At 49.1% G+C, this 23,661-nt stretch overlaps 2 protein-coding genes and 1 long non-coding RNA gene across 3 annotated transcripts; 1 reads left to right on the plus strand and 2 right to left on the minus strand.

The window, feature by feature from the left end:
• Positions 1-2,794: 2,794 nt before the first annotated feature.
• Positions 2,795-4,552, minus strand: LOC112632570. Its single transcript, XR_003121410.1, has 4 exons — positions 4,307-4,552; positions 3,178-3,341; positions 3,014-3,091; positions 2,795-2,897 (listed from the first exon to the last, which is right to left on the minus strand). It is a non-coding gene; the product is annotated as an uncharacterized LOC112632570 (long non-coding RNA).
• An 871-nt stretch (positions 4,553-5,423) lies between these two features.
• On the minus strand, positions 5,424-21,745 carry REM1 (RRAD and GEM like GTPase 1). Its single transcript, XM_025399757.1, has 6 exons — positions 21,742-21,745; positions 15,496-15,564; positions 14,082-14,641; positions 12,947-13,029; positions 7,832-8,033; positions 5,424-6,172 (listed from the first exon to the last, which is right to left on the minus strand). Exons 3-6 carry the CDS (start codon positions 14,419-14,421, stop codon positions 5,901-5,903), a joined length of 897 nt encoding a protein of 298 aa, XP_025255542.1. The 5' UTR covers positions 14,422-14,641; positions 15,496-15,564; positions 21,742-21,745; the 3' UTR covers positions 5,424-5,900.
• Positions 17,840-22,527, plus strand: DEFB124 (defensin beta 124). The gene is made up of 2 exons (XM_025399758.1): positions 17,840-17,897; positions 22,370-22,527. The coding sequence occupies exons 1-2, from the start codon at positions 17,840-17,842 to the stop codon at positions 22,525-22,527; spliced, it is 216 nt and encodes a 71-aa protein (XP_025255543.1).
• Positions 22,528-23,661: the final 1,134 nt, after the last annotated feature.

Consider the following 23,661-nt stretch of genomic DNA (forward strand, 5'->3'; position numbering starts at 1 on the left):
TGCTCAAAGAGGCACATCAATGTTCATAATGCATTGTTTATAGCAGAAAAAAAGTCCATCAACAGAAAGAAAAGATAAATAAATCTTATATGTTTATACAATGGAATACTGTGCAGTGATGAAAAAGAATAGTTACAGTTACAGATTTCAACACAAGGAATCTCATAAATATAATGTTGAATGTGAAAAATAATAAAGCTGAAGGATACGTATAGTATGATGTTTAAAAACATCCAATACTTTGCCTTAGCAAACTACATATGTGGGAAAAAGTATCAAGTAATGCATGGAAATGCATTACAATTTATTGAGTGTTTACCGTGTGCAAAGCATCATGCTAAGAAATAGCCAACCTGATTGAATTCTCACATCGACCCTTAGTGAGAAATACTATTTTTTTTTTTTTTTTTGAGGTAGAGTCTTGGTCTGTCGCCCAGGCTGGAGGGCAGGGACATGATCTTGGTTCACTGCAACCTCTGCCTCCGGAATTCAAGTGATTCTCCTGCCTCAGCCTCCTGAGCAGCTGGGACCACAGGCATATGCCACCATGCCCAGCTAATTTTTTTTTTTTTTTTTGAGACGGAGTCTCGCTCTGTTGCCCAGGCTGTAGTGCAGTGGCGTGATCTCAGCTCACTGCAAGCTCCGCCTCCCAGGTTCACACCATTCTCCTGCCTCAGCCTCCCAAGTAGCTGGGACTACAGGCACTCGCCACCACGCCCGGCTAATTTTTTGTATTTTTGGTAGAGACAGGGTTTCACCATATTAGCCAGGATGGTCTCGATCTCTTGACCTCGTGATCCACCCGCCTCGGCATCCCAAAGTGTTGGGATTACAGGTGTGAGCCACCGCGCCTGGCCCAATTTTTTTTTTTTAAATGGAGATGGAGTTTCAACATGTTGGCCAGGCTGGTCTTGAACTCCTGACCTCAGGTGATCCGCCCACCTCGGCCCCCCAAAGTGATGGGATTACAAGCATGAGCCACTGTGCCTGGCCAAGAAATACTATTAATATCCCCACTTTCCCGATGAGAAAACTGAGGCCTAGAGAGGGGAAGTAAATTACCAATGGCATATAGTGGTTCTTTCTTAAGTACTAAAAATCTCATTTAATCCTATGGGATAAGAATTATCACTTCTCATTTCAAAATGAAGGAAAGAAGAACCCAGCTCACAAACAGATCAAGTGCTTGAGGTGGGATTAAACACAGGGTTCTTCTAGTTCCAAAGCCTATGCTTTTCCACCAATAAATGGTCACATCCACAATGCATGGGAATGTAAGCCACAAGGCACACACGCACATATTCACACACCCTAGCCTTGAACTTGAACCATATGGAACTGGGTAAAACCACGTGCATTGCTGCACCCAGAGCTCCCATCCCATCATTCGTATTATTTTTAACTGAACCCTGAACTGAACAGAAGGGAACAGTGCTCAAATTGAAACTGAACTTGTATATTTTTTCAAGCTGTTGAACTACAATATTTAAATATTCTGGAGACAGAGACAATTACATAGAGAATTCTATGCTAACCCCTTCACTCTGTATATTTTGATTTGCCTAAGGTCATATGGTCATGACAGACCTGAGGGATTCTTAGCTGTTACAAAGCAGTTGTAGGTGATTTTTTCACTACTTCTACCCCTCTTTTACCCTCTCTTTCCCTTCGTGGCCAGGGCACGGACTTGGAAGTTCCTGTACCCACCAGCTGTGATCCTCTCTACATTCTCTACCTTCCTTCAGAGCCCACATCCTTGTCCACATTTGCTGAATGAAGAAAGGAGGGAGCGGGCCCTATGAGATGTATATTTCCCATCTTCAAGGACAGGGAGCTCCAGCCCGAACCTGATTCCTCGGGGGTCCCTGAGCAGAAGCTTCATTCCTGGGATGAGAAATTGGAACTTTCCACCAAGGCCAATGATCCTCAGTATTTGAGCAGCCTGGCTGGGGGTCTTGGGATCCAGGTGGCCTTTGTCTCATCTGGACCAGGCCAGCACAGTTTGTGGCCCTCCCCACAGCAAGAGGAGGGACTTGAGGAGGCTTGGGGGCCCCTGGGGAGACATCCATCTTCCCAGAGCTTTATCATTTTTTCCATAACAGTATCCTCCCTTCAAGGTGGAAAGTCCCAGCTGGCAGCTGAGGATGCTGTCAATGTGCTTTTGTTCTCTGTCTTGCCCCTAGCTCAGGCAGCAGGGCTGGAGACAAAGACACCTACCTTTTTATGCCAGCCTGTTCCAGGCTTGCTGTACAAACAAATGGTGTAACACAGACCACCCCTTAATGGGGTGAGCTAGACCTCCCTGGTTTGAATTCTGGTTCTGCTACTTGCTAACTGTGCAATCTTGGTGGGGTACTGAACTTCTCTGTGCTACAAGTTTCTCCATATGAAAACTGGGGTGGTGATAATATGATCAGTTTTCAGGATTTAATGATTAATGTATGAAAAACACAGGACAGCACCTGGTATATAGTAAGAGTGATGTAACTGCTTGCTGTTTACTACATGACTTTGGGCTTGAACAACTCATCTTCTTTCTCTGAGTCTCGGTTTCTCTAATTGTACAACTAGGATGGCAATTCCTGCCTCTCGACCACTGATCTGGCCTTTTCTTGCTGTGTAGCCTTGCAGAGATTCTTGGGTTCTCCTGGCCTCTGTGTCCTCATGTATTAAACAGTACCTATTAAGTAGAGGGTTGTGGTGGTGAGCACGTGAGAAAACGTGTACCCAGCATGTAGCATGGGGCCCAACACTAACACAGAGAGTTAAAACGAAGTTAGTTATTTTTTGTTTTGTTTTGTTTTTATGGACGAGAAAGTACTTTTTAAACTATAATAGGCTGAGGGGGAGTGTGGTTTTCTCACATGCTTTCCCAGCCATTCCTTATTCACAGACACCTAGAATCAGAGAGGACAGGATTGGAAGGGCAACTTTACAGGTAATGGATAATGAATTAATGGGTATCTATTAATAGATAATGAATTAATCCATTCAACAAATATTTACTGAGCACCTACTATGAGCCAGGCACTGTTGTAGGTGCTGGGGTCAGAGCAGCACTGAGGGCCCTTCCCTCAAGGAGCTTTCATTCCTGTGGGGCAGACAGACAAAAACATGTGAACACATATGCCAGGCAAAGACTCATAAGCGGGTCTTCACAGTCTCAGAATATCTTACCCATAACATATCCTGGTTTCTGCAAGGCCTTAAGATAGGATAGCAGAGTGGGACCCAGTGGCTCATGCCTGAAATCTCAGCACCTTGGGATGTTGAGGTGGGAGGATCTCTTGAGCTCAGGAATTTGAGACCATCATGGGCAACACAGCAAAACTTTGTCTCCTCTTAAAAAAAAAAAAAAAAAAAAAAGAAAAGAAAAAATTAGCTGGGCATAATGGCATGTGCCTGTAGTCCCAGCTACTTGGGGGGCTGAGGTGGGAAGATGGCTTGAGCCTGGGAGGTGGAGGCTGCAGCGAGCTGTGATCGCACCACTGCATTCCAGCCTGGGCAACAGACAGAGTGAGACCCTGTTTAAAAAAAAAAAAAAAAAAGATATGCTAGCGGGAGCCAACGTTTATTGAATCTTCTTAGACACAGGAAGTGTCTAAAGCATTTTACACAACTTGAATCATTTAATCCTCACATCGATCCTAAATGAAAGAATTGTCATGAATTCCGTTTTATAGATGGAGAAACTAAGGCACAGAGAGATGGAGGGGAGCAAGGTTTGAACGCACACCCCCTGGTTCAGGGCAATGTCTTCAATCACCCTGCCCTCTTGCTGTGCTGGCTGCATAACTTTCCTTCCCTCAACACCTCCCACCTCCCTATCTTGATCTGCACCAGTTCTTTCTTCCCTCCCCCTTTCCTCCCCTATCCCGTTCTCAAGTATTTCTTCCACATTCTGAGTGGCCTGGGGTAAGCTCTCTCTCTCTCTCTGGCCCTCAGTTTTCCCATCTGAGGCTGGGGGATTGGACTGGATTATCTTCAGGTTCTTCCCTGACTACTCTAATTTTCAGCTCCTTATCAGTTTGTGATTCTTTTATTTGCTGATTTGTTTTCTAGTCTGCCAGCCCACCCTACTGTGAGCTACTGAGCAGTGAGCTCCCTCTTTCTGTTCGCCACATCTCCCCGGAGCCTGGCACTGTGCCCGGCACTTAGTAGGCCCTCAATAAATATTTGTAGATGAAGAAAGGAGGGGATGAGGGCGATCGTACTCAGTTTTCTAAAGCCAGCTCCTGCACTCTCTCCCGGGCCCCTCTTCTTTTCTCAGCTCTTCCCCCTCCCCTCTTCCCTCCCGCCCTCTCACCTCCCAGGGCCCACTCCGGCCCTCCATCCGGCCTGCATTTTTCCGGGTTTGATATCATTTTTTCCACTCTCCCGGCTGCTGCCGGCTGCCTCTGCCAACTTTCCACAGCCAGAGCCCCTCCCCCTGACCGCAGGCCGGAGACAGCTTGGGGTGGGGGAAGACCTTCCTTCTCTTCCCTTCCCCAGGCTGGGGTTGGGGTGTGGGATTGAGTGCCATCCGTCCCCGTTGGAAGGCTGGGGTGCGGGGAGTCGCGGCTGGAGGACGCGGCTGGCTGGCTGGCGGGTGCTGCCGTCTTTCTCTGCACCGCTTACCCCGGGACTGGCGTCTGGGCTAGTTGGGGGAAGGGATGTCCGGCGTCAGGGACACGATGGTCATAACGGTTTGCGTCTTGTTTTCTTCTCAAAGCCGTGACACCCCTTCCTTTCGGGCTGGAAACTCCTGACCTGATCCCCAACACCCAGCCCTGACCCCAGCCAGGCTGGATGCCTCACCACCTCCTTCCTCCCGCACAGCCAAAGTGAGACCCAGGAGGAGGCTGGGCCCTGGGGTGTAGTCCTCCCTGGCTGGGCGACTCTGGCACGCTCACCTCCCCTATCTAGGCTTGTTTCTGCCTTCGGGAAATGAGTGAGTTGGATTAAACTGGGGTCCATCCCGGGGATTAATGGATTGAGTTTCATAGAGTTCCTGCCCCAACCTCGTTTAAATTGGATGTGAAATTACGTTTTTAAATTCATTTTCCCAAGATTCTATAGGGTTTTGTATCATCTTTAAAGAGGACAATGGATATGTTGGTCACTAGAGTCTGACAAGCCTGGGCTGGAATCCTGGCAACTTCGCATATAGCAGCTGTATGATCTTGGGTGAGCCTTCGGTGTCCTGTGCCTCAGTTTACTAATGAGCAAAATGGGGTTAATCGTAACACCCTTCTCCCAGGTGTTGGGAGGATTAATTGTTGCGACAGCTTAGTACACAGCTCCCAACAAACGCCAGCAATTCTATTGCCAGGATGAGTACTGAGGTCCTTCCAGACATGTGAATCTAGAACGTAAAAAATGGGTTAATGAGAAAGTAGCTGGTCACGAAACTGTGGTTGTGATCCACTGTCGGGAGAAGAGCCTGAGCACAAAATTGGTCCAAGTACTTTATTGATTGGCCCTGACACCCAGCCGGCAGGCTAAACCAGTCAGTCTACAGCCAAGTGTAGATGGGAGGGCAGTAGGTGGAGACGCCTGGAAGAGCCGAGACAGAGATGTCTGGGCATTCAGATGGGACATCCTTCTGGTCTGGTTTATTGTGAGGGTTTCTGAGGGTTGGCCAGAGCCCAGGGACAAGGAAGATTTTTTACAAAAAGACACCCACCACGTAAAAAACTACTTTGTGCCCAGCTTGGGGCTTCGGCCCCGTCGTCTGTCTGTTCATCGCTTTCCCGGGGTCCCCCAGGCTTGCATCTGGGGGATGCTCAGGCCATCAGGGCAGCAGGCAAGCAAGACACATGATGCAGACTCCAGGTAACGGCGCCTTTGTCCTGCAGTGGCGTCCGTGGAACCCATAAGGCAACTCAGCGACCCGCCAACTCTCAGAAGGGCGGGAGGCTTCAGAGCACGGCCAGATTGTGGCAGGACTTGGAGCGGGCCTTGAGTGCCCGGCGGCGTGCGCTGCGGGCTGTCAGACGTGCTAGGAAGCGACGAGCGCGCTGGGCTAGGCTGGCCGGCCGTCGGGGTGCTGGGGGCTCCTCGGCCGCACTGTCCCGGCGGCGCAAGCGCAGTTGGCGCACCACGCCCTCGAAGAGCTCAGCCACATTGTGCTGCAGCGTGGCGGAGGTCTCGATGAATTTACAGTCGAACACCACAGCGCAGGCGCGGCCCTCTGAGGGGGCGGGGCCCGGCGAGCAGGGGTGGAGCCATAACCGGAAGGCGGAGAAAAAGGTAGGAAAAGTTGTGTTCAGTCTTGATTGGAAGAAATTTTTCCTGTGCCCATACCTCGTGTTGCTGTCTGGGGACTCAGATAAATCAGACTGGTCTTTGAGGGAAGACAGAGAGGCTGGGGCCAGGGAGGGGTCACGTTGAATGTCAGGTAAAGGGTCTAATTTGCTGTGGATCGGAATTACCTGGAGGAGCTTGTTAAAATGCAGATTCCTGGACCCACCCTCAGAGTTTCTGATTCTGTAGGTCTGGAAATCTGTGCTTTAACAAAATCTCCTGGGGCTTATGTTGCAGTTTTTTTTGTTTTTTGTTTGGATGTCTGTTCACAAAGCTTACGGTCTTCCACCTCCAGGATGCCACTGGGCCCGAGTTCTAGTCTTCAGGGGCTGGTGACTGTGAAACTGACTTTTCCTTTCTAGGTCTCAGTTTACATATTTTTTAGATTTTACTTTGTGAGTAAGACCATTTAAAAATTGTTATGGGCCTCATCTGATATGTCAAACTTATTAAAATATTCCCCATCCCATTGTAAATACAATCCATATATGACATTTAAAGTTTTAGTTTGTAGTTGCTTGCTGACAAAATATGTTTTACAGACAATTAAAGCTTTGTGAAATTTAAATTTCTAATTTTTTTCACTATATTTTGGAGCCAGTAATGGTTCTTTTCAGTTCTCAGATGTAAGCCCTTGAAAGGCCTGTAGGCACTGGGCCTATCATCCTGGTGGATAAAGTGTCTCTGATTAAGGGGCTAGGGGAGCCACAGAGGAGATTACTATTATTATTTTTTTGAGACAGAGTCTCATTCTGTCACCCAGGCTGGAGTACAGTGGCGTGGTCTTGGCTCACTGCAACCTTGGCCTCCTGGGTTTAAGCAATTCTCATGCATTAGCTGCCCAAGTAGCTGGGATTACTGGTGTGCACCACTATGCCTGGCTAAGTTTTGTATTTTTAGTAAAGATGGGGTTTCACCATGTTGGCCAGGTTGGTCTTGAACTCCTGACCTCAAGTGATCCACTTGCCTCACAGTCTTCCAAAGTGCTGGGATTATAGGCGTTAGCCACTGGGCCTGGCCAGAATTTTTTTTAAAAAAAGAGCTAAAATTATTTTTTATTTTTTGTAGAGAGAGGGTCTTGCTGTATTGCCAAAGCTGGTCTCAAACTCCTGGGCTCAAGTAAGTCCTCCCACCTTGGCCTCCCAAAGTGCTAGGATTATAGTTGTGAGCCACCATGCCCCACCACATACACGAATTTTTAAGAAGTGAGAATTCAGCTCTGGTCTTGGAAAATTCTGGCAGCTGGCAAGGAGGAATAATTGAGAAGTGGGAGGACTGGAGAAGGTGGAGATGCCAGGATAGCACAGAGACTGTAGGCAGAGAGGGAAGGGAATGTGGGATTAACGGAGGTGGCCTGACAGGACTTGGGGACTGGTTTGGGGGTGGTGAGTGGGAGACAAGAATGGTTCCTAGCTTTCAGGCTTAGGCAAGTGGCTGCAGGGTAGGGGCAGCTTGGCAGGGACAGTCACTGAGATGAAGAGCGCTGGAGAAGCAGCCATGACAGCGGGGCCCAGGGGAAGAGGAGGGGGTGGGATGGAGGGCTCACCTTCCACAGAGACTTCTCGGCAGCGGGCCAAGTCCGCCTTGTTGCCCACGAGGATGATGGGCACATGGTCTGCCTGATGTGTGCGCCGCAGCTGGATGCGGAGCTCAGAGGCACTCTCAAAGCTGCCTCGGTCTGCGATGGAGTATACGATGACATAGGCACTGCCGCCCTGCAGGCATGACTCCTGGCTCCATCTTTTATCCTGCAGGAGAGGGACCCAAGGCCCATCCTCAGAGGGTATCTAGGCCCTGGCTGAGGAAGGTAGAGCTGGGATGGTCTAATGGTTGGGATGGGGCTGAGGTTTATAGTTTGGACAGGTGTGGGGGACAAATTCTGCCATAATTCCCTGTGTCACCTTAGGAAAATCGGTGATCCTTTCTGAGCCTCAGTTTCTCTGCTTGAAAATTTAGGCTAATGACACTACCTCACATAATTCTCTCACTCACTGACACTTTTGCAGGCTGGGTACTGGAGGCAAATTGACTTGGTTCCTCTTCCTGCTAAAGAGGGTTCTGCCTTGACCTGTTTAGCTCTTTTGTCTTGTGTCTGAGGAGGGTTTAGCCTTGCCAGAGGGTTCTTTATGCCTGGTGAAATCCAGAATGAAGAGAAAAAAGGAAGAGAGAGAGAAGTGAGGACAGGAGGCTGACTTCAGAGGGAAGGCATTTTTCAGGACAGTTTTGAAGACAGAGGTGAAGGAGCAACTGTAAAGTGTAAGTTCACAAGGGGATGAGAGGGGCAAGGGACACTTTAAGAAGTGGCTTCCTTTCAAGTTGTTTGACCAAGAAAAAGAAAGAACTGCAGTGCTTTTGATATTTCGGATGGTGATCTTTTGTTAGGGACAGCCCTTCAAGACTGGACTACTTGGGTAGTAACTTTATAAGTGTTGAATAAGACACAGTTTCTGCCCTCCAAAAGCTCATGGTCTGGAAGAGAGCTTATGGAAATGGGGAGTTATAGTGTAGTGTGAAAGTACCAGTAAGAGGCATGTGCAAGTGGCTGGAGGAGTGGTGTGGGGAGGCCAGAACAACCCCACCTGGAAGAGTGTGCAAGGGCTTCACAGGGGACTGGCGAATGGGGTTAGGAAGGAGGGGCAGGCCAAGCAGGAGAGAAGAGATTCCAGACAAAAGGAACAGTCAGAGCTAAGGCCTGAAGTGAGAAAGACTGAGTGTGGTTGTGAGGTAGTGAAGCAGCCAGAAATTTTCTTTCATTTTTCTTTTTTTTGAGATGGAGTCCCACTCTGTCTCCCAGGCTGGAGTGCAGTGACATGATCTCGGCTCACTGCAACCTCCACCTCCTGGGTTCAAGTGATTCTCCTGCCTGGGCTTCCTGAGTAGCTGGGATGACAGGCGCCTGCCACCATGCCTGGCTAATTTTTGTGTTTTTGGTAGAGACCTTGAGAAAATTTTCTCCTCTTTTCTGGCCTTTTATTTTCCAACCAGTAAAATTAGGAAACTGAACCAGTTTCCCTGGTCAGTGACTGTGAAGAGAGGTCTCAAAGAGGGTCCAAGCAGTAGCAGCATTATCGAAATAAGTATCCATCCTTTCCATTTGTGCACTACATGGTACTCTGATATCAGAGAGGCTGAATCTGACAGAATTGGGTGGGCCTTAGGACCTTAGTGTACCAGGCTGGCTGACCATCAGGCCACTTGGAGTGTATTAAAAATCAAATTATCGGCTGGGGGCGGTGGCTCATGCCTGTAATCCCAGCACTCTGGGAGGCCGAGGCGGGGGGATCACCTGAGGGAGGGAGTTTGAGACCAGCCTGACCAACATGGAGAAACCCCATCTCTACTAAAAATATAAAATTACCCAGGTGTGGTGGTTCATGCCTGTAATCCCAGCTGCTTGGGAGGCTGAGGCAGGAGAATCACTTGAAACTGGGAGGCGGAGGTTGGGGTGAGCAGAGATCATGCCACTGCACTCCAGCCTAGGCAACAAGAGCAAGACTCTGTCTCAAAAAATAAATAAATAAATAAATAAATAAAAATCAAATTATCAGGCCTCACCCTGGCCCTCATCCTCAGCCTGGGCAACAGAGCGAGACTCCCTCTCAAAAAAGATAGATAGATAGATAGATAGATTGATAGATAGATAGATACCTGAGCCCCAATTTTAGAGCTTCTTATTCTTTTTTTTCTTTTTCTTTTTCTTCTTTTCTTTGAGATGGAGTCTCACCCTGTCACCTAGGCTGGAGTGCAGTGTCATGATCTCGGCTCACTGCAACCTCCACCACCCAGGTTCAAGCTATTCTTCTGCCTCAGCCTCCGGAGTAGCTGAGACTATAGGTGCCCGCCACCACACCCAGCTATTTTTGTATTTTTAGTAGAGACGGTTTCACCACCTTAGCCAGGCTGGTCTTGAACTCCTGACCTCAGGTGATCTGCCCACCTCAGCCTCCCAAAGTGTTGGGATTACAAGCGTGAGCCACCGTGCCCAGCTGAGAATCTATGTTTTTAATCACACTCCGAATGAGTTCATACTCACAAATCCATGCACCAGCTGGCTTTTGTGATCTTGACACACAGCAAATCCTCCAAAAATATTTGTGCAATGAATGAATGAATGGTCAAGACTCACTTTCTCATTCTAGAGATGGGGAAAACTAAGACCCAGAGGAAGAAACCCGTCCATACTCAAGGTTGAGAACCCACATCTGTCTGACTCAAGCTGGGTGTGGGGTTCCAGTTCCTGCCTTCTAGTCTAGAATCCTTTCTCCCCTGTTTCCTGAGTGGGACTTCCAGTCTGATCACCCATCTTAACTCGCTGGACACTGCCCCATAGTATCCTCAGCTGCATCTGAAAAGTAGACCCTCTCACTAGCCTGTGAGGTCCACGAGGCCAGGGGGCATGTCTGCCTTATTCATCTCTGTGTCTCCAAGGTCCTGGTCCATGATAGACACCCAGCAAGTATTTCTGAATGAATGAATGAGCTAATAACTGAAACCTCAGCTGAAGGTCCAGAAGGTGATGCTCTTGAGGGGGAGGAAAGTCATAAGACAAGGACTCTTATGCAGTCCTAATGCATAAGAATACAGCCTTGGCCGGCCATGGTGGCTCACGCCTGTAATCCCAGCACTTTGGGAGGCCGAGGTGGGTGGATCACCTGAGGTCAGGAGTTCAAGACCATTCTGACCAACATGATGAAACCCTGTCTCTACTAAAATTACAAAAATTAGCGGGCGTGGTGATAGGCACCTGTAATTCTAACTACTCGGGAGGTTGAAACAGGAGAATCACTTGAACCTGGGAAGCGGAGGTTGCAGTGAGCTGAGATGGCGCCACTGCACTCCAGCCTGGGCAACAAGAGTGAAACTCCGTCTAAAAAAAAAAAGAATAAGATCTACAAAGATTTTGTAGATCTGGGTTTGAATCTCACTTGCTATTTGAGAGCTTTGGACACATTATTATTATTATTTAACCGCTCTGGTCTTTGGTTTCCTCATCAGTAGAATGGGAATCAGAAGACTCACCATTTTTTTTTTTTTTTTTTTTTTTTTTTGAGACGGAGTCTCACTCTGTCACCCAGGCTGGAGTGCAGTGGCGCGACCTCAGCTCACTGCAAGCTCCGCCTCCCGGGTTCACGCCATTCTCACGCCTCAGCCTCCGAGTAGCTGGGACTACAGGCGCCCGCCACCACGCCCGGCTAGTTTTTTTGTATTTTTAGTAGAGACAGGGTTTCACCATGTTCGCCAGGATGGTCTCGATCTCCTGACCTCGTGATCCACCCGCCTCGGCCTCCCAAAGTGCTGGGATTACAGGCTTGAGCCACCGCGCCCGGCCGCCACCATTTATTTTTTGAGACAGAACCTTGCTCTGTCATCCAGGCTGGAGTGCAGTGGCGTGATCTCAGCTCACTGCAATCTCTACCTCCTGGGTTCAAGTGATTCTCCTGCCTCAGCCTCCCAAGTAGCTGGGACTACAGGCCCATGCCACCACACCTGGCTAATTTTTGTATTTTTAATAGAGGTGGGGTTTTGCCATGTTGGCCAGGCTGGTCTCAAATTACTAACCTCAGGTGATTCACCTGTCTCTGCCTCCCAAAGTGCTGGGATTACAGTCCTGAGCTACTGCACCAGGCCCAGTTTTTGTTTTGATTGAATTCATAGAATATGTCTAGTGGTTAACACAGGGGCTGACACTTTGGAAGCTGGCACTCCATAAATGTCAGGTACTGTTATAAGAGTCATCATCATTATTATGCTCATTTGGCCCCAGGTTTCCTTTTATGCTTGTTAGAAGGAGAGCTGTCAACCATTGTCAATCACCCACCAGTGTCCTCCTAAGCCCCACCCTGAGGGCAGGGCCTCCCTCAGTTTTAGGGGAGCAGCCTATCCCTTAGAGAGATGGGATCCCAGGTGATTTTAGGTCCTTCTCTTTGCTTTGATGTTTTTCCTGAAAGTTCTACAACTTTCCTCAAAGTTCTACAATGAAATTATGTATTACCCACGTAGCAAAAGAAAAAACACAAACAAGATAAAATCATAATAGGGACATGTTCCTGCCTACTGCTCTCTTCCTGTTCTGGTTTCCTTTTTCTCTACCTACCAAGTCATAATTACTAAGAGTTATCATTTACAATTCTTCACCCCTATTCAGCAGTTTTTCATGCTTTAAACTGGGCTTACCTCTGAAATTGCATAAGAACTTTAAAAAACCAGCTGATGAGGAAAGCAGGAATGGTTAACCCATTTATCAGATGAGAAAACTGAAGCTTGGAGTGGTTAAGTCAATTGCACAAAACTATATAACTAGTAAGAAAAAGAAAGGAGGTTCAGCCTTAGGCATTTTGGGGCCAAATCCAGCATTCCTTCTGCACAATGTGGGTGGGAGGGGTGGGACGAGGATGGAAATAATGATGGGGAGATCTGCAGGTGGAGAAGCACATTCTGAGATGGCTGGTAGGAGGGGATTGTGGAGTGAGAAAAGGGGTCAGGGTCATAAGGGTCTTCTGTTTGGGATTGGAAAGACTGCTTAGGAGCTGTGGGTTTTGGGGGAGGGTGCTGAGGATGGCTGTTGCTCACACCTGATCTGTAGTGTCCCAGGACGGGACAGGAAAGAGTCTAATATTAGGCTCAGCACCCCTCTCCCCAAATTCTGCTTGCAGTGCCATACCAGTTTCTCGGCCTCCCAGGTGTCCACGACCACCAGCGTGGTGTCTTCTCCATCCACCGTGAGGGTCCTCTCATATACATCTTCTGCAACCGAGGGAAGAGCTGGATCTCAGGGAGGAGGGGCAAGCCTGAGAGAGTGTGGTGTTCGCTACCCCCCATTTCTGGTCACATCACCCCCTCCACTTGTCCTCAGAAGCGCTTATCACACTTGTTTGATGCCTGTCTCTCCTGGTAGGAACCCATGTCTCCCCAGGTGCCATAGCACCTGGCACATAGTAAGTGCCAGAAAGATTTGATTGATTGAATGAAGGTGGGGTGGTGGGGTTAAAGCTGGGCTAGGAATTCTCCCAGGCCTACTCTGTCTGACTTAGCGCGTGCTTCAGGCAGGTCATGTTATCCTCTCTTGACCTCAGTCTCCCTATCTGTAACACGTACGGGTTCTCACTCTTGAGGCTGGGGGAGAGAAGTCAAGACTAGAGAAGGGTCTGGCTAGATGTCCCTACCTTTTCTCTGCATTTAATCAACCCCCTTCCCCCACTCACCCTATGTCCTTTTGGTCAGTCATTCAGGGGCCTACCTTCATCTCTTCTATCTTCCCTGTATCCCACCACCTTGGGGCCCCTGACACTCTTAGCTCACTGTAGTTCTTGGGAATAAAGCACCCCAGGGCCCAGAACTTGGGGTCTAGGAGTCTCCCTTCTGCAAAGGATCTTAGTTTTGCTGTAGATCATGGTGACCATGGATGGGTGTCTATGGGACTGGGAGAATCTGAGAGTGAGAGGAGTTGGGGAGGGGAGTTTCTGAACTGGGTGGAAGTCTACCATTTCTTCATTCAGAAGAATTCAGAATTGCCACCCATATGACATGGAAATGAATCATGTACTTCTTGTTCATGGGAAGTTGGCAAAATTCTTGTTCTATTCAAGAATTTCCCTCCCTTTGACCAGTGTGCAGGCTGTGCCATGTACAACTTTGGAGGGCAAGGGGGCATCATTCATGTCATAGTCTAAGTGAATGATGCCCCTTAGAGTTGAACAGTGCATGACTTGTACAACTGTTCTTGGCAGCCCTGTGCCCCTGGTGACAGGGCTTTCGCTCCTTTGGCCACATCCCAGCCCAGCCCATATGGCCCCTACCTCCCAGCTGTTCATGGAGGTCCCTCTCTTGCTTCCCTGCAAAGAGGCTGGCCAGGCTGGTCTTCCCCACTCCAGGATCTCCAAGTAGCACCACACGGTAGAGGGCCTCCCAGGAGCCTTCAGAGTCGCTGGATTCAGAAGACCAGTCATCTGGGGCAGGTGAAGGTTTCTGGGTGGGAGGGTTGAGGGAGGCCGACTGACCCAGCCGGGGATGCTGGGATTGAGTGGAAGGCGCTGTGCTCAGGAGGCCAGGCTGGCGGCCCCGTGGGGACAGGGGCAGTGGGGTGCTGGCTCGCCGGTGCAGAGGCGTCTTTGCTTCCTGTCCGGTGTTGAGTGTCATCTTTGGTAGAGGGGGTTTTGCTTCTTCCTTCCTTCCTTCTGAAAGAAGGGGGAATTGGTTGTCAGTCAATTGCTTTAGGCTGCTTCTTTCTATAGCGTCCTGATGAGCTGCTGAGATGGCTTCTTCCAGATCCCCCTCTTGTTCAGATGGGAGTGGGAGGTGCCTCAGCTTCTTGGGGCAGAAAGCCCCTAGGCTTTCTGGCCTCAGGCTCTGCGTAAACCTGGATGCGGCTGGAAGGAGTGAGTGTGCAGGCTGTGAACACACAGACACACACACCCAGAGGCCATTCCCTCGCCTTAAGGATGATGACAGACAGGCAGGCAGAGGGGCAGTAGTGAGGTGGGATGTCCTCACATGCACACTCCCCATTCCGTGCACACGGACCTGCCCTTCCCACAGAACATGAGGCCCTGGCTCTGAAAGGCATCCAAATTGTCCCCCTCCTCCCCTTCCCCACCGCTCTCTTTCACAGGTTCTGGGTTGGGAGTGCAGTTTCAGGTCCCCCCCACTGCAAGGGTAGGGGTTACTTAACTTTGGATGCCCAATTTCACGGGGTCTGAGGAGGAAGAGGCAGGAGGGTGGGTTGGAACTACAGAAGGGCGAGGGGGGTATAGGGGTAACCCGACTGTAACCCGAGTGCCCTGGTGCCATGGGAACCGCGTGTCTGACCCGCCCCCTGTGTGAAATATTCAGGAGCGGCTGACGCTACGGCCTCTAACTGCTTTTGGGGACGGGAGCTGCGGCCGGCCAGGCCCCAGGTTAGGTGACAGGACAGGGTCCTGGCAGGGGACGGGGAGGGCAGACCACAGGGCCCGGGAACGCTGTGCCATTCCTGGAGTCTGGGTCCGAGCTTTCCCAGCCGGCATCCTGGGTGTGAATCCCCCATCCTGGGGTTGAAGGGGTCTTTGTCCAGGACTATCCAGCCCTCCGGGTCGCAGGTCTGAAGACCCTCACCCTCGGGACGCGGTTTCAAAGCCCTCCTACTCCTGCCAACGCTGCCGAATCCCCCTTCAATCGCCTGGAGAACTCTGCTCCAACTTGAGCAAGTTGGCCGCGCGTAGCGCAGGGCTTTACCTCGGCGTGGGAGGGGTCCAGGGTCCCTCGCAGCTCCAGCGGCTGGATGCTCCAGGCTGTACCACCCGCCTCCGCACGCAGCCCCTCAAGCCAATTCCCCTCCCCTCGCCGCCTGGGCCGGGGGAGGAGCCGCGACCCCGCCCCATCCAGCCCCGCCCCATTAGGGCAGCCCCGGGGTCCCCGCCCTAAGGCCCTGGCCGCTCAGTGACTTTTCTGAAAGTGCAGAGCTCAGCTGACCCGCTTCTGCCAGCCCTATGCACCGAGTGAGGGTGGCAGACGAGAGAGGAAGGATGGGGGCTCTGGATTCCTGGGTCTGGAGCTCCATCTGCGTAGGGGATGCACCAACACATTAGCCCCCAGAAAAACCACTTGGGGAACTTGCTAAATATTCAGGTCCCACCTTCCAAGAGAGGCGGATTCCACAGTGCTGGGAGAGGGGTTCAGGAATCTGCGTTTTAAACAAGCGCCCCAAGTGATCCTGATGCAGACGGTCCATGGACCTCACTTTAAGAAACTGCTCTGGATGAAGAATTAATTTTGGGAGGTGGCTTGGAGGAAGAGAGAGCTCAGAAAGTCTGTACTGAAGAATTCTGAAAATCTTATTTTGGCATCATTCATTCGTTCATTCACTCATTCACCAACTGAGGCTTAGCTGGGCCTGGGCCTGAGGTCTCTGCCATTCTGTCTACTCTTTCTATCACTCATGGCTTAACAATAAATGCTCCCAGGTATACAGGAGGAGGAAAGAGATCACTGGTGATGTTGGCTATCCAAGGGGCCAGGATCCAGACTCTTTGACTGGGGTGCCTCCCTTTAGGTCTTGAGAAATTGGGGTGTGTACGTGTGTGGAGCCATGGAGGCCAGGCTGCACCTGTGGGTGGGGCTCATTGTCATGGCTGAGGGGATTCAGGTGTTTGGCTTGGAATAACTCCCACAGCAGCTGAACAGACTGGCTCAGCCCCCACAGGTCTTGGAGCTGATGCAGAACCCCCTCGTGCCTGGCTTCTTTCCGTGGCGTGGCCCTCTAAGCTTACCTTTCTAACTTGCAAGATGGGCCGTGAGTGGTGCGGCACCCTTCATTGTCTGGGAGTGAGGTGACTTGGCTTTTAGTTCCATCTCTGCAGCACAATTGCTGTGTGACCTTAGGCAAGTCAACTCCCCTCTTTGGGTTTCAGTTCCTTTATTTAAAACTATAATCTGAACAGCTTACACTCTTGCTAAAAAACTTTTGGTTGTCTATAATACAAAAGTCTGAACTTGGCATTCAAGCCCCATCATATTCTCTGCAGAATCATTTCAACCTCTCCTCCCAGGAAAACCCTTGCTTGGCTCATGCCCCACTCTTTTAGGCACATTCTGTTCTTTCTGCCTGGGATACCTTTTCCCCTACTCATCTTTCATGATGCAATTTAGATTCCTGTGTACCAGACACTGTTCTAAGCTCTGCACGAATATTATCTCAGGGGTTCTCAAACTTTGGTGGGGTGTTAGAAACACCTGGAGGGCTTGTTAAGCCACATTTTGCCAGGGCCCACCAATACTCTCATCTGTGACTAGTGATCTAACAAATGACCAGAGAGCTAACTTGTGACCAGTGTTAGTGAATCTGTGGTCTAACTTGTGACCAGTGATCTAACCTGTGACCCATGGGCTGCTCCCTGACCTGTGGTCTTCCTCTGCTTAGAGAGAGGTGAATTCAGTAGGTTCGGGGTAGGGCTAAAGAACTGGCATTTCTAACAAGTCCCAGGTGTTGCTGCTGCTTGCTGGTCTGGGAAGCACACTATAGGAGCCACTGTATTACTTCATTTAATCCCCTAAATGAGATAGGTAGCTATTACTGTCTATGACATGGGTACTATTACTCTTCCCATTTTAGAGTAGGCCTGCATACATGCTGGTCACTTGGCCTTGTAAGGGATACTAGTCATCATTTCATAGACAACAGCCTGAGGCTCAGAGAGGTTAAGTGACTTGTCTGATGTCTCACAGCAGTTAGGGGGAGATGTGGGGATTGAACTAGGTCTCTCTTAAGTCAAAGTTTTTCCCACTGTCTTAGGTGGGGAAGATGTCTAGTTTCTGACCCTAGACAATGCCTCAGGAAATTCTACCCCCAGCTTCCGAGCTCAACAGGCTCCGGAGGGTGTGGCTGACCAGTTCCCACGTAGCTGGCTGAGATCCCAAGCAGCCTGGGGACTACATGGCCTCATACTCCCACTTAGGCCTGCTGCCCACAGCACTGCCTTTATCCGCAGCTCAATAAAGGCTGGACTGGAAGCAGCGAGGCTCAGCATGCTCGGATCTCTCTTGTGTTCTCTCCAGCAGCCTCCCCAGGAGCCCCATGGCCATGACACAGCTGCTTCTGCTCCTTGTGGCTCTCCTGGTTCTGGGTCATGTGCCACCAGGTAGCAACATCGTGTGCATGTGTGTGTGTCTGCACGTGTGTGCGTGTAAAAATGAGGACTAGACTCTTAGGTCCTGGAGGACAGAGGGGCCTCTACCAGCATTTAAGTTCTGGCCCCACCACTGACTTGGTGGGCAACTTAGAGCAAGTTGCTAAATCAGCCTGCACCTCAGTTTCCTAATCTATAAAATGGGATTCTCTCAATAAATATTCATTTATGTTATGATTGTTGTGAAATCATAACAGTGAAAGACATCTAGCAGTGAAAGAAAAGAAGGTCCTTGCTTTCACGCAGCTGATATTTTAGTTGGTAGAGATAGAAAATAAGCGGATAAACATGTTGGGTGGTGATAAGTGCTAAGAAGAGGAAAGGCAAGGGAAGGGGTTAGAGTGGTGTGTGCATGGAGAAGGGCGGGGATGGGAAGACTGATGAGGATGGATAGGGAAGGTCTCTAATAAGATTTGCTTCTTTTTCTTTTTTCGAGACGGAGTTTCACTCTTGTTGCCCAGGCTAGAGTGCAATGGCATGATCAGCTCACTGCAACCTCTGCCTCCTGGGTTCAAGCGATTCTCCTGCCTCAGCCTCCTGAGTAGCTGGGACTATAGGCATGTGCCACCATGCCTGGCTAATTTTTGTATTTTTAGTAGAGACGGGGTTTCACCATATTGGTCAGGCTGGTCTAGATCTCCTGACCTCAGGTGATCCACCCGCCTCGGCCCCCCAAAGTGCTAGGATTACAGACATGAGCCACCATGCCCGGCCTAGAGTTTTTTCTTTTTAAAAACTTTTTATTTTGGAAGATTTCACATATACATGAAAGTAGAGAGAATAACAAGGTGAGTTTGAAACATTTTTATTATGGGAAAATTTAAACTTATGCAGAAATAGAGAATACTGTAACAGCATGAGTTTTTAAAAGAGACTTCTTTATTTGACTTTTAAATTTGTGTAGAGATAGAGTCTCACTATGTTGCCCAGGCTGGTCTCAAACTCTTGGCCTCAAGCAATCCTCCAGCTTTGGCCTCCCAAAGTTCTGGGATTACAGGTATGAGCCCAGCCAGAAACTTTGGTATTTAGGAAAATTTCAACCAGAAATAAGAAATAAATAGTATAAAGAACCCCTATTACCCATCACCCAACCTCAACAATTACCAATTTGAACCAATCCTGTTTTGTTATTCACTTCCCCCTCCTCTCCTGTGAATTATTTTGAAGTACATTCCAGCGATCTTATTTTATATAAAGTGGGTTTGAACCGAGGTCTTTTTTCTTTTTTTCTTTTTTTTTTTTTGAGACGGAGTCTTGCTCTGTCGCCCGGGCTGGAGTGCAGTGGCCGGATCTCAGCTCACTGCAAGCTCCGCCTCCCGGGTTTACGCCATTCTCCTGCCTCAGCCTCCCAAGTAACTGGGACTACAGGCGCCCGCCATCTCGCCCGGCTAGTTTTTTGTATTTTTTAGTAGAGACGGGGTTTCACCGTGTTAGCCAGGATGGTCTTGATCTCCTGACCTCGTGATCCACCCTTCTCGGCCTCCCAAAGTGCTGGGATTACAGGCTTGAGCCACCGCGCCCGGCCTCTTTTTTTTTTTTGAAACGGAGTCTCGCTCCTTGCCCAGGCTGGAGTGCAGTGATGCCATCTCGGCTCACTGCAAGCTCCGCCTCCCAGGTTCATGCCGTTCTCCTGCCTCAGCCTCCTGAGTAGCTGGGGCTACAGGCGCCCGCTACCATGCCCGGCTAATTTTTTTTGTATTTTTATAAAGACAGGGTTTCACCATATTAGCCAGGATGGTCTCGATCTCCTGACCTCGTGATCCGCCTGCCTCGGCCTCCCAAAGTGCTGGGATTACAGGTGTGAGCCACCGCGCCCGGCCTGAACGGAGGTCTTAATAAGGTGAAAATACGAGAGAAGATCATTCCAGGCAGAGGGAGCAGCAAGGGCCGAGGCTCTGAGGCAGGGTAATGGATGCGTTTGAACAGCAGCAAGGAGGCTGGTGTGGCTTGGGGAGGGAGCATAAAGGAAATTGGTGGGAGACGGAGTCAAAGACATGAGGAAGAGAGTGCAGATCATGCAGGAGAAAGGAACTGCTTCTGGATATTGGGGTGACTGGGAAGTTCAAACGCGATGGTGTGTTAAGAGTATTTCTTGGCTGGGTGTGGTGGTTCATACTTGTAAATCCTAGCACTTTGGGAGGTCAAGGCGGGAGGATCACTTGAGCCCAGGACTTCGAGACCAGCCTGGGCAACATAGGGAGACCCCATCTCTACAAAAAATAAAAGGATTAGTTGGGTGTAGTGGTGTGCACCTGTAGTCCTAGTTATTTAGGAGGCTGAGGTAGAAGGATTGCTTGAGCCTAGGAAGTAGAGGCTACAGTGAGCCAAGATTGCACTACTGCACTCCAGCCTGGGCAACAGAGTGAGACCCTGTCTCAAAAAAAAAAAAATTATTATAGAAAGTGTCCTCACCTGGGAGCTAATGTCTCGGGTTCTGGTTCCAGACCCACCACTTAGTGGCTATGGGAGCTTGGGCAAGTTCATTCCTCTCTTTACTGGTAAGTGAGAGGATTTACCTAGAATGGGTCCTGGTTGTTCCAGCAATCTAAGCTATCATACTGATAATCTTGCCTCCTATTTATTGAGCATTTATTATATGCCAGGCACTGTGCTAACGTGATCCTTATCTGTGCTCTGAAGGAGAGTTGTACAGATGAAGAACTGAGGCCAAGGTCACTCAATGGGAAATGACTGAGCTGGGATTTAGACCCAGGAGGTCTGAGCTGGGTTCACACCACACTGTTAGCGATTATACTACACACTGTCTTCAGAGGGTGTATTCTTTGCCTCATGGAAATTTTGAGGCCAGTACCGTATCATTCTAAGATTCTCTACCTTAGCAAGAGGGAAGTGTGGACTGCTCGGCAGGCTGAATAAAACCTGCGGATATGCCCAAGGCATCATTTGAGGATTACATGGGATGCATTTTAATCCATAGAGATTCAGGGAAGCCTTTCCCCTCCAACTCCCATTCAGTGCTAGTTCTTCTGGGCTGCTTGCTCTCTGCTTGTCTGAGGTTGTATGTCTGGAAATGTCATTTAACAGTCAAGCTTGTCTACATAGTCCTAGTCTCCCCTCACTTCCCACATCGGTTTTAACTGACCATCACAGTACCCTCATCATTTCCAATGTGGCAGTTACCACAGAATCTATTTCTTGTATTTATTTGCTTGTTTTTTTTGAGGGCAGGGACCATGACCATATTGTTCATTGTAGTACTTCTAGTGCTCCGTCTTTATTGAGTGAATAAATGAAGGACAGGCTCCATCCCATGTTGTGACCAAAGACCCTTGGAGGGAGCAAAGGACCTATTCCCCAAAGCCTTACCTTTTCCATGGCCCATGGTTGGAAATTCCTTCACTAAAACCTAACATTAAACAAGTCCCTATGTGTCAGGGGCAGTTCGTGTAATGGGTGTGGACTCTGGAGCCGGATTGCTTGGGTTTGAGTCCTAGTTCTGCTCCTGAATGGTGGTATGACCTTGGATAAGGTTATATTTTATATTTAATTTTTCTTTTTTTTTGAGATGGAGTCTTACTTTGTTGCCAAGGCTGCAGTGAGCCGAGCTGCACTGGGTTCAAGCGATTCTCCTGCCTCAGTCCCCCAAGTGGCTGGGATTACAGGCACCTGCCACCATGCCTAGCTAATTTTTATATTTCTAGTAGAGATGGGGTTTCGCTATGTTGGCCTGGCTGGTCTCGAACTCCTGACCTCAGGGGATCCACCCGCCTCAGCCTCCCAAAGTGCTGGCATTACAGGTGTGAGCCACTGTGCCCAGCTAGAGAAGATTATTAACCTCACTGAGCCTCAGTTTCCTTACCTGTATAGTAGGAATTGTAATAAGACTATAATTGTATAGTGTTATGAAAAGTGCTTATGTGTACTTGGTGTGTTGTTTCACCCGGTCAAGAAATTAGTCTCTATTTATTTATTTGAGATGGAGTCTCCCTCTGTCACCCAGGCTGGAGTGCAGTGGCACAACTGTGGCTCATTGCAATCTCCTCCTCCTGGGTTCAAGCGATTATCCTGCCTCAGTCTCCTGTGTAGCTGGGACTAAAGGCACGTGACAACACACCCGGCTAATTTTTGTATTTTTGGTAGAGAAATTTTGCCATGTTGGCCAGGCTGTTCTCAAACTCCTGACCTCAGGTGATCTGCCTGCCTCAGCCTCCCAAAGTGCTGGGATTACAGGTGTAAGCCACCGTGCCTGGCCTTAGTCTGCAATTTGTAACTAATGGTCTAACCTATGACATGTGGTCTAACCTAAATTGTAATCAGTACTCTCATCTATGACTAGTGATCTAACAAATGACCAGAGAGCTAACTTGTGACCAGTGTTAGTGAATCTGTGGCCTAACTTGTGACCAGTGGTCTAACCTGTGACCCTTGGGCTGCTCTGTGACCTATGGTCTTCCTCTGCTTAGGGAGAAGTGAATTCAAACGGTGCTGGAAGGGCCAAGGGGCCTGCCGAACTTACTGCACAAGGCAAGAAACTTACATGCACCTGTGCCCAGATGCGTCCCTGTGCTGTCTCTCCTATGCATTGAAACCTCCGCCGGTCCCCAAGACTAAATATGAGTAGCTGGTTCTTGCCGTCCAATAAAACACAGGCCGCCAGTTGTCTCTTCTTTCTGTTTGCTCGCCTGTGCTCCTCTCCCCCCTGGGGTGGGGGATAGGCCTAGGATGTGGGAGAAATGGTCTGTGGAAGGAAGTGAGGGACCTGAGGAGAGTGGGCGCTAATGACCATTGTAAATGGTTCCGGTCCTGGCCACTTCACTTTCTCTCTGTCCAACTCCGGAAAAGTTACTGAACCTCTGAAAGTCTCCTCAACCATAAAATGGGAATAATTATAATATCAGGAGATTAGCACTTTATAAAAGAAATGCAAGAAGAAAGGTAGAGTTAATAATAACAAGAGTTAATAATATAGTTGATAATAACGGTGAATAATAGTAGAGTCAAAAATAAGCTTCTGGAATTCAGAATGAGATGGCACATTTGGCTTGAGAGGCAGGCCCCACTGAGAGTGAAAGGGTTTTCCTATGTTCCTTGATAGGGTATCCTAACGACTTAGGGATGAAACCAAGACCAACAGACTAGACACTTTTCTGAAAATTAAACCACCATTTTCACACACAAACCGCCATTTTCCTCCCAGTGTTCAAATAGACCCTCATCTAAGCATACATCCAACTTCCTAAGTCATTAGGATACACCCAAAAAGCCAAAGAGACCAGCCAATTCTAGGGTGGAAGATTCCCCAAAATACCTCAAGCCCAGAGAGGAAAAGTGACTTGTCGAAGACCGTACAGTTCCCGAGTGATGTGTCAATGAATGGAGCCATACCCTGGTAGGACAGGACAGTGTGATGGGGAAATTTTGGGAGGAAGGGAGTCCCTTGACACTGGAGATGTGCAAGGTGAGCCTGGTGGCTCTGGGATGCTAGAGAAGGAAGTTACCTGGATAGGTGCTCAGAAGTGTTTTTTTGGAGGACAGGTTCTACTTAAGCCAAACCAATCATTGAATGGTTGAGATGATGATATGTAAGTATCCTTTAGAAAGTGCCAATTGCTTTATTCATATCACCTCAGTTATATATTATGCCCGCCTGCCTGCCTTCCTTCTTTCTTTCCTTCCTTCCTTCCTTCCTTCCTTCCTTCCTTCCTTCCTTCCTTCCTTCCTTCCTTCCTTCCTTCCTTCCTTCCTTCCTTCCTTC

Source organism: Theropithecus gelada, chromosome 10 (assembly GCF_003255815.1).
Source record: "Theropithecus gelada isolate Dixy chromosome 10, Tgel_1.0, whole genome shotgun sequence".
Taxonomy (NCBI): domain Eukaryota; kingdom Metazoa; phylum Chordata; class Mammalia; order Primates; family Cercopithecidae; genus Theropithecus; species Theropithecus gelada.